The following is an 11502-nucleotide window of genomic DNA, read 5'->3' as shown; positions in this document are numbered from 1 at the left end:
ATTGCTCCCACTAGACTTAAACACTGTCAACTTCATCATTGCCAGTTTACAGTAACAGAATTTATTTAATAAACCCACATTTTATAGTTCTTCTAATTTTTAAACATGAAATTGCATTCAAACTAATAAATTAGTGATGTGATTTGTGAATAGTAAGGTACAATTTTAGCAGTTTGATCCTCATTCTGATCTAAATATGCTTTAAATTATCTTTTATTGACAGATAATTCATGTTTTTTATTTCAAAAACATAAATTGAAAACTACTTGGAAGGATTTTGGGAAATTAGTTTAACTTTCTGTTGCATTTGTGTTGTGCAATAAGTAAGCAGCTAAGAAAAAATTGGTTTTGTAATTGTTTATCTTAATTTGTGATGTTTTATATATTACTAGCAGTACACGCACAGCGATGCCCATGCTAAAAATTTAATGGAAGTCCGTTAAATAAAAAAAATTCATGCCTCCTCCCCCTCTGATGTGAAATGATCATTTTTCTTTGTATAAAATACGTACACACTTTTTCACAAAAAAAAACCTATTGAAGTTTTTTTTTGGAATTTAAAACTTTTTGTCAAATCATTAAATTAGATTTACAATTGCTTTAAAACACTATTTAGCGAGTGAAACGGTTTTTACTGCAATTTAAAATACTTTTTGCCAAATAAACAAGAAAAGACATCAAATATATTTTAAGTGTAAAAATAATTCCGCAACTCTATTGGTTATCACCAAACTTGCCCAGCAACCACGCTAGCATAATCCACCCGTCTAACGAAAAAAAAACATGCTGTGGAACATTCAAAAATCATCGTCAGAGAAAAAGAAGAAAATGTCGTACATTTTACTTGGATAAAAACGAACCAAAAGTTCTTTCAAAACAATGAATTACATTTACTGTTGCTTTGAAACAATAATCCTAGACTGAACTGCTCAGCTCCTAATGCGCCAAGCGACCAGGCTACCGGAACCCAGCTTTTTTGCAAGTGAAGCAGATGTTTTTTCTTTGGCAGTAATAAATGTTTCTCCAAACAAACAAAAAAGTATAAAAGCACATTAACAGTAGCTTTCAAATCTTTATATATTAAGACTGCTTTGCTTGGTCTACCTTGAGAATAAAAATTGTGTCAAATGACATATATTCAACAATCAGGCTTAAATAAAAAAAAAAAAAAACACCTTACAAAGTTACCCTTCCAAACAATGACGACAGACATGAAAATACTTTTAAGAAATTTAAATGTAAAAGATGGATGCGCAAGTATCACTCCCATATTCAGGAATTTATGTGAAATTTGGGCTTAAATTGGAATTAAAAAAAAAATCAGATTTTTTTTCGAATTATAGCCTATGTCACCCAGTAAAAAAGCACCTTTTGTATAGTGAAGGAATTTTTCGAATAGGTGCAGGGGTTCCGAGGTTCCGGAGATTACCTCGAACATATAAACACACAAAAATTCGCCCTCTCTCTTTATAACATCAGTATAGATGTGATACAAATCTGCTTCTAGCTATCAACATTTAACTGTTTGTGCATTTAAATTCTCATTTTGCTCAAAAAGAAAGTTATTTTATCAAAAAAGTCATCTTTTTTAAGAGATGCTTTTAAAATAAACATTAGTTTGTATTTCGTACCTGTGCAGCACAGTTCATATTGTACTCTATTTTTTTAATTTACAAAGAATAGAGCAAAAATGTATTGCTGAAAATACAGACAAAGAAAAAAAATTGTTCATGTATATAAATAATAAATGATATTAATTTAATTCAGCTGAGAAAAATGTTGCCCAATGGTTGAAGAAACTTGCTAAAAAGTCTTCACCCATGCTGTCATGTATTTTGGAAGCTAAATAAAATGACTATTGTAATTTTCAATCAATGCAGATTTTTGGAAATAATTGCATATGAACATCTGCATTTTTGGGTCATTATTCATGTTTTTTACATAGTGAGTTTTTATATGTTTAATGTTAAGCTGTGCTTCATTGTTATTTAAAACATATAATTGTAGGTCTCAAATGTCTTTCTAAGTGTTATGTATTAAATGTAACTCTACAGAAAATTGTCATTGCATTTCTTTCACGTTTCTACTGAGAAATGTTTCATAGAACTATAGATTGATGCTTTTATTACATGGATGCAATAAATTATGATCTTAAACTGTTTATGGCTTTTTTTTATTTGTGTTATTACAATGTAGTAGGAAATTAAACCTTCCTTGGCTGCACTCCTTTTTTTTCCCAATTTCACAAACTATCACTAAGCAAAAATTTTTTGTAGGTTCTCTATGCATGCAGTAAACTGTCATGCTAAGCACAAAAGTCGTATCTGCAAAATTGAAATATGGTTACCTAGTGGTTCTTTGCCACATATTTCAGCTAAATATAATTTTTTTAGGATAATTTGTTAATGGGAAATATTTTTTTTTTTTTTTAAATCTGAAAAAGTTGTATCTAAATTAAATACACGGAGGCGGAAAACTTTGAACTGTAATTTCTCAATTTGAACTTGACTGCAGATACGTCTTTTGCGCTTTGCATGGCAGTATATAGCTGGGATATACTTGTCAATTTTTTACAAATTAGGCTGGAAATGTGCCCATTTCACTTTTTTTTTTGCCCTTTTACACGTCAAAGCTGATTTTTTACCGATTTTGAAATCTGATTCCATCTGCTTCTTATAAAATTTGCCAGTTTTTGATTATTCGAAAATTTTAATTCAGTTGCATTCTAGTTGATTCAACCCAATATAATTCGTATAAATAATTTTTATTTTTCGCCACTGTTTATCTTATAAAGATTTAGGTGAAGAAAATGTTCCTAAAATATTGATTAAGAACAGTTTGGATAAGAATAGTCTGTGGGAATCCATGAATTTTCAAAAGTCACTAAATGTTGCAAATTATTATTTGAGAATTTTTTTCGTTACTGCCTTTCGTAAAAGTTTGATAAAAATATAAGTTAATTTAATCATTAAATATTAATCAGTAACCAACATTTAGTGGCTCACTCGTTATGACTTTGCCTTAGTCATTAAGTGTTTATACGACAGCTAAACATCAGTGTTTTGCATTTATTGAATTTTTAATTGCTATCTGAAAGAGAATGAAAATAATATTTTTATTGTAGTGCCAAATCACAAGATCTTTGTTGAGGTCATTTCATCATTTGATGTCATCAGCAGAAGCGTAAACAATGAAAGCGCACCGATTAAAGTATTTTTTTTTTATATTAAACAAATTATTTAAAAAATGGTCACATCCTGTGTTTTTTAGCATGCTCTGTCAGAAAGAAATACTTTTAAAATTTTGGAAACGACCCCATTTTTTACGTGTCTACCATCTTTCGCCCCAATCCCCAAGGGGATTTCTGCTTGAGAGTATGATGGATGGGAATCTCTCAGTATGGGGTATGGGGTATGTGAATTCAAACTAGTTGTAGGGATTTTGGTTTAGGGGACAATCGGTGGAGGGAAATTCTATGCGGATTATTTTTCCCTGTTCCGAGCACATGCGTATTTTTACTCGGACTTTTTCCTTTTTTTTTCTAAAATTGTTGTTCAGTCCGAAAATGAACAGCATTAGATTCATCGATTTAATCGGAGGGAAACTAATATTACACAACGAATATTTATACAGGATTCACAATATATCTACGAATAAAACGTACTGGAAATGCACCAGCATTATAAACTGCAGAGCAAGGGTGGTTTTAAGTAGTGATGTGCCGGATCGTTAAAAAAGTAGATCCGCGGATACGGATCTCAAAATTTTTTTACCCAATTCAACTATCCGAGTGTAAAATTTGTTACAGAAGGTATTCCCGTCAGAATAATAGCAGTTTCTTCAAAAAATGTCAACTGCGGCAAAAATATAATCAAGACTATGATTTACTCTTTAAAGAAATCTCCGTTAAAATTGAGGGAGAGTTGCATTAATGCTTAGATGGAATGTGAAAAATTATTTCTAGCTTACTCGGTAGATGTAGGATACAGGAGCAAGAGTGTAAAGCGGCAACTGGGCAGGCTAGAAATAATTTTTCCCATTTTATTTCAGCATAAATGCAGCGCTGACCCATTCCACCGAACTTCTCCGACCTACAAAATACAGAGCCGGGAACATCTTTACAAACAGTAAATCGAGAATTTAGTCTCACTTTTTTTTAAGGATGCCGAGAAAAACAAAAATAAAGAATAACGGATACCTCAAATCAATAACAAAAACTAATATTAAATTAAAAATTAAAAAAACAAAACATGTCCCAGAGAACCGACCTCATATTAAGATGAATTTCGCGGGTCAGAACACACATTTGTTAACAAATATGAACTGACAACAGGTAAAAATTTTAAATCATTGAGTTTTTTCTCATTATCTTCCGACTATGAAATCGATACCAATCACACGTATAAACGCTTAGAATTGCATTTACGAGGGCGAGTCAAATGAAAGTGAGCCAATGCGAATATATGACAAAAGGAGTACTTTATTTAAAAGTAATCACCATGGGCATTTAAACATTTGTCCCATTGACTAACGAGTCGCGTGATTCCATTCTCATAAAACTCCTTGGGTTGCTGCTTCAAAAATTCTGAAACTGACTCCTTCACGGCATCGTCCGACACGAATCTGGTTCCCTTTAGGTGTTTTTTCAATTGCCCGAAAATGTGAAAGTCGCAAGGCGACAGGTCGGGGCTGTAGGGCGGATGATGCAGCGTTTCCCACTTGAACTTCGCCAGTTTTGTCTTAACCACATCAGCGACGTGGGGACGGGCATTGTCATGCAGCAAGATGACCCCATTCGTCAATCTTCCGGGTCGTTTGTTCTTGATAGAGACACGCAGGCGATCCAGCGTTTCGCAATATCGGGCACTATTGATAGTCTCTCTAGGTTTAGCAAATTCGATCAGTAATGGCCCCTGACGATCGAAAAAAAAAGTCAACAGCACCTTACCTGCGGAGATGACGGCCTTTGCTTTCTTTGGGGGTGGCGAATTCAAATGTTTCCACTGTAAGCTCTGCCGGCGTGTTTCAGGCTCGTAGTGGTGGCACCATGATTCGTCCCCTGTCACAATTGCAGTCAAGAAGTCGTTACCCTCATTGTGATACCGGATCAGATGAGTCAAGGCAGCGCCGAACCTCTCTGTCTTCTGGCGGTCGTTCAAAATCTTGGGCATCCATTCAGCACACAAGAGCCGATAACCGAGATGGTCATGAATTATGGTGTGAACCGAACCGTGACTGATGTTCACATGCTCTGCCAGTTCATCGATGCTTATCCTCCGTTCTTGTCTAATCAGCTCATCAACCTGTGCAATTGTGTTGGGGGTGATTGCACGGTGGCTTTGGCCCGGTCTTGGATCGTCTTTGCAACTTTCACGTCCTTCTTTGAACCGTTTGCACCAACGCTTCACAGTGGCCAATGAAATGCAATGTTCACCGTACACGGCAGCCATACGGCGACTAATTTCGTGTTGGGAAACACCTTCAGCAGTCAAAAACCTGACCACACCACGCTGTTCATCTCTTGGAGCGTCCATTATGTCACGAACCGATTTCAACCCGGATTATGGGAACATTAAAGAACTATTATCCTCACACTTACGTATCACTTTTGTAAATGAGGGTTGCATGTGTGCTGCGCGCATGCGTCGCGGTTGATGGACTGAGCCATTATTGCGCAGGGTAGGTTGGCTCACTTTCATTTGACTCGCCCTCATAAAATTTATTTAACAAGATTATAGCGCCTAATGTATATAAGTTAGAAGTTTCAAATAAATATCAAACACAGAAAACTTCGTTCTTTCAATTAGAGTCAACATTTTTAACGTACGGGTAAATTTTCACTACCATAATTGTGAAAAACGTTAAATCGGTTTTTAGCCTACTTTCCCAGTAAAAATCAGAGAAAGAAGAAAAAAGCATGAAAGAAGGCTTAATATATCTTAAAAATATCCCGAAAAACAAAAACAAGTCAAAAATAAATAAAATAGTTAGATAAATATTGAAAAATTAAAAATTGGAAAGTAGGGTATTGAGATGGGGAAAAATGTCTGTCGGTCTGTCTGTCCGTCGATCTGTCTGTCCCCCCCCCCCCCCCTAATAACCTTTGAATTACTATTAAAACATTGCTGGCAGGTTTAAATAGATATATACTTTTGATGAAGTTTAAAAAAAAAAAAAACTTAAAGGTTTTACTAAAAGGCGTGTGACGGAAAAGATACTTTTTGGAGATAACCCTAATAGTTTTGCAAAAACAATACAAGTTGTAAGTTTTGAAAGCTAAAGTTCCAATGTTAATGAAACATATCTCATATGCGAGACGAAGTGACCGCTTTCCGTGAAATGGCCCTAATGTGTACTTCATGAAAATAAAGAACTTTATGTGGATAATACGAGAAGTTAGTTTTAATTCATTATTTTCATGCTATTTCTGAATTACTAAATTTGTTCTTTATAGAAGCTGTTTTTTTTTTCTCGGTTTATTTATTAAATAATAAGATAGGTTGAACATTGTGGAAATTTAGTTTGCAGTTAACAAGTTCAGACAAGAATAATTAATTTTAGGAATGTATGCAATTAACAAGCGCATGAATTAAATTCACTTTCCATACTAAAAAACTTTCAGATTTTATTATTTTTACGACTAAAATTATTTTTTTACTCAGCAAATCCATAATATTCATATTCTAAATAGCCATCCCACATTAAATCACATTTAAAATGTTTCGGTCTGAGAATAAATGTACTGTATAAAAGATATTAAGATATTTCTCGCAGAGATTCAGAAATATTTGGGAAATAAAGTTTTAAAATGAAATTTTCTTCCATTTACAGTACAGAATATGATATCGTCAAGAATCTTAAAATATTTTGAACAAAAAAAAAAAAAAAACAATTAATGAGAAACAAGTTGTATAACTCAATATATCTTCAAAGTGGAGACAATATCAGCATTTTGTAGTCCAAGATGGCGGTCTAACGATCATACACGAAAAAATATGCCTGAAAATTTTCCCTTTCGCTAAACTTTTCCCTCGAGTAGGAGGAGAAGGAATCTATTGTAATTCTTATCTCCCCTTTCCCCTTTGTTCCTTTCGAAGCCTCCCAAGTGTGACACATATTCCCTAAGGGGTTGGAGCGAGTTTTGGGGTGAACCATTTTTTAAATATACCCCCCCCCCCCCCCCCGTCCGTTTTCGCATGCTTGTAGATCGGTCGAAAACAATATTCTTTTTGCTGTGACGTCACAACCTGGATTTTGATTCAGTATTGAAGAATCGAATCTAAATCACTACAAATTTTTTTATTTTTTATTATTGCTTACTTCTGCATTCTAATGGTAGCGCTTGCTTTTTCTTTACTTTTTTTTTTAGTTTAAGGCAGCAGTTCCCAAACTTTTTAGGCCACGAAACCCTTAGTTCTTTACTTTTACTTCAAGGAACCCCATCATTGTTTACGAATTACTAGCAGTACCCGCACAGCGATGTCTTTGCTAAAAATTTAATGGAAGTCCGTTGAATAAAAAAAAAATGACGCCCCTCCTCTTCATCATGGAATGATCATTTTAATTGAATGAAATGATGATTTTCTTTGTAAAATGATCATTTTTCTTTGATCATTTTTCTTTGTAAAAAATGCGTACACACTTTTTCAAATAAATAAATAAATAATTTGAATTTTGACATCTTTGATTTAAATTATGTTTTTTGCAATCACGAGTGTGTGTGTTTGTGTCTTTGTGGAGGCATGAGTGTGTGGGTGCACGTGTTTGTGTCTGTGTATGCATGAGTGTGTGTGTAGGTGTATGCGTGCGTGTGTAGGATATGGACGCAACCTGGAGACGGTTTTCGCTAGAGGAGCAGCATCGGGAGGAGCCGGTCGATGGTGGTGCCGCAGAGAAAGGCGGGGGGAGGGGGAAATAAAATCACAGGAATTCAAAACCGTCAAGTGAGAACAATAAGCAATGTGATTGCTCAAAAAAAACCTATTGAAGTTTCTTTGGAATTTAAAACTTTTTGTCAAATCATTAAATTCAATTTACAGTTGCTTTATAAAACTCTATTTAGCGAGTAAAGCGGTTTTTACTGCAATTTAAAATACTTTTCACTAAATAAACAAAGAAAAAAAAAAAAGACATCAAATAATATCTTTCAAGTGTAAAAATAATTCCGCAGCTCTATTGTTTATCTCCAATTTCGCCCAGTAACCACGCTATCATAATCCATCCGTCTAACGAAAAAAGAAAAAAAAACATCCTGTGAAACATTCAAAAATCATCGTCAGAAAAAAAGAAGAAAATGTCGTACATTTCACTCGGATAAAAACAAACCAAAAGTTTCTTTTCTTTCAAAACAAATCGCCAAAACAATGAATTGCATTTACGGTTACTTTAAACAATAGTCTAAGACTGAACTGCTCAGCGCTTAACGCGCCCCCAAGCCACCACGCTACCGGAACCCAGCCCTTTTGCGAGTGAAGCGGATTTTTTTTCTTTGGCAATGATAAATGTTTCGCCAAACAAACAAAAAAGTATAAAATCACATTAAGAGCTGCACTGCCCCGCTTTGCCCGGTCTACCTTGAGAATAGAAATTGTGTCAAGTGACACGTATTCAACAATCAGGCTTAAATAAAAGGAAAAAAAACACCATGCAAAATTACCCTTCCAAACAATGACGACAGATGTTAAAATACTTTTAAGAAATTAAAATGCGAAAGATTGATTTTAAAATTCTAGGCATGGAAACACGAAGTAAAATAAGTTTAAGAAATTAAATGCAAAATAAGGAAAGAAACAATGGATTCAAAAAGCGTAACCGTGGAAATGCGAAAGTAAAATGGTTGACAACCTGAATCAAAATGACATTTTTCGAAATTGATTTCAAAACACTTGTAACTTTTGCAGATAGAAGCTAAGTTTTTCGACCATAGGTCGAGAGAGATTTGGAGTACAAACTGTCGCTTTTTCGAATGGTGTCAAAATGAAAACTGTTGGGAAGTTCCTTCACTTTTGATAGATTTAATGAAGAAAGTAGTGCCTAAATTTCAGTTAAGCCTAAAAATTTTCGAGGTAAAAACGCAAATTACTCCCGCCGTCATCAAGTTAGAGCATTGAGACAAATTGTTTAGAACGCGGAAAATTCTGCCTTTTTCAACGATATATAATATTAATATGTGCAAGTAATTTTTCACTCCCATATTCGGGAATTTATATGAAATTTGGGCCTAAATTGGAACAAAAAAAAAACTATTTATCGGATTTTTTTTTCGAATTATAGCCTATGTTACTCAGTAAGAAAGCACCTTTCATATAGTGAAGGAATTTTTCAAATAGGTTCAGGTCTTCCGGAGATTACCTCGAACATATGAACACACAAAAATTCGCCCTCTCTCTTTATAATATTAGTATAGATAATCAAAATGTTAACGATGTGGGAGTCAAAAGGTAACGATGAAACATCACTCGAATGTTTTCTTATTAATCACGAGAAAAATTCGTATTTTAAAAGATTAACGCGTTTTAAGTTGTGCCGAATGCAGAGCATGTTTTGACCATCTTTGGAATTTATTAATGCTGAAACAGCAAAAACTCAAAAATGACTTTTGGAACATATCATTGCAAGAACTTTTAAGCATTTGTAAGTTTTTTTGTACTTAAAAGAGAACATTACCCGCTGATTTATAAAATGCAACTGAAGCAGCGCTAGTTATTCTTAGGGCATTAAAAACCTTTTTTAAACACTTTATTATGTATCCTAAGACGCTCTGAATACACTGAAATAAACTGTAATTATTATAAATAAATTTATTTTAAACTAGTTCTTACAAATGTATAACACTATACTATGTAGGGAACTAACTTTGCAGATTTCTTTTCCGAGCGTCAAAATGACCACCGCCGTAATCCTATGTATGCAAAGACTGCCGTAATTATAGTGGTTGATAAGGAAATATCCAATGCTGCTTAGCACAAATAAACACATTACAGAATACGCGTGTTTCCGGGTTTCAAGGAACCCCTTTTTCAATTCAAAACTGTGAGCTTTTAGGTGTAAAGACTCCCAGTAAAAGTGTCTTTACATATAGATAAGGGCATTTACTGGGTGTCTTTACATCTAGAAGCTTCACTCATCTTTGAATTGAAAAAGGGGTTCCTTGAAACCCCGAAACACGTGTATTCTGTAATTTGCTTGTTTGTGCAAAACAACATTTGATATTTAATTTTAGTTGCACTGTGATTTCTTCATAGAGATAGTTTTTTTTTTTTTTGCAGAGCTTCCCTTTAAGAGAGGAAAATATTCTACGTTGTTCGTTAAATATCAGCTTTCCCTTTGCTATGTTATTTTGTCTATGGATCAAGTGATCCAAATATTTTTCATCGCATTTTTGGATTTCTTTGAAATTTGGCTCATCGATTGTACCCTTCATGGTAATTAAAAGTCCAAATTTTTAGATTCTTATCTCTATTATTTTTTTTTATTTGTGAGACTTTGATTTTTGGAAAAATCCTCTTTTTTTCATGGATGCTTGAACATAAAATGGACGATAACTCAGCATCAAATATAGATGGAAAGGTTTGGTGAAAAGCATTTTAATGTACATTAGATGCTGTTTAATATAATATGCAACATGACTCTTTTTTTAATTTTCATTAAAAAAAATTTAACTTTAAATTGAAAATTTAAATTTATCAGAAAACATATAATGATTTTTTTTTAATTCCCAAAACATTTTGTGTATTTTATTTTCATTTGTACAAAATTTCAACTTGGGATCTCAATGGGATCATATTTTTATGAATTTTTGAGTAAAATTTCACTTAAGAAATAATGATGTTTTCCAGATTCTATTTAGTTAAATATGGGGCTCTCTTACTGGTGATGGTCTAGTGAGTAGTAAGTAAATAAGAATATGCTTGATATGAGCTGAGATGAACTTGTAAATTGGTAAGCCCCCCCCCCCCCCACCACTCCACCACTTTTTTCTTCCAAAAATTTTCAAAATTAAAAAAAAAAAAAAACGAAAAAAAAAAAAAAAAAAAACTGGTACGTAAGGGTAATAATCAAAACAAACGCTGCCAGACATGACTCAGGCTCATAAATGGGGGGGGGGGGGGGAATCACAAACACTTAAAGTTGGGGAACCTTTAACAGACAAAAAGAACCAGGGGTATACTCTAGATACTCCGTATGCTCTCAAACATTTTTTAGACATATTATGTATATGATGCATGCACATATTGCGTATAATGGATTGCTGGGAGTATACCTTCAGAAAAATTGATGGGAACATCACTGAATAGAATCCAACTCATTTGCAGCTCTTTTTTTTTTTTTTTTTTTCGGAAAGTGGGATGGTAAAGTGAGGGAGGGGGAAGGCAATCTGGACTGAAGCTTAACAACATGGAAGGTTATGCTCAAAAGAGCATAGTTTGATCTATAACTGCATTTAATATATGTCTAGATAGATCTCGTTGCATTACACTCCTTCACAACAGAAATTAAAAA

At 33.8% G+C, this 11502-nt stretch overlaps 1 protein-coding gene across 1 annotated transcript; it reads right to left on the bottom strand.

Moving 5' to 3' along the window:
- Positions 1-4484: 4484 nt before the first annotated feature.
- On the bottom strand, positions 4485-5534 carry LOC129226816 (histone-lysine N-methyltransferase SETMAR-like). The gene has a single exon (XM_054861444.1). It carries the CDS (start codon positions 5532-5534, stop codon positions 4485-4487), a length of 1050 nt encoding a protein of 349 aa, XP_054717419.1.
- Positions 5535-11502: the final 5968 nt, after the last annotated feature.

The sequence above is a fragment of the Uloborus diversus genome, chromosome 7, assembly GCF_026930045.1.
Source record: "Uloborus diversus isolate 005 chromosome 7, Udiv.v.3.1, whole genome shotgun sequence".
Taxonomy (NCBI): Eukaryota; Metazoa; Arthropoda; class Arachnida; order Araneae; family Uloboridae; genus Uloborus; species Uloborus diversus.
The sequence above is the reverse complement of the archived record's forward strand: the minus strand, read 5'-3'. Positions and strand labels throughout refer to the sequence as shown.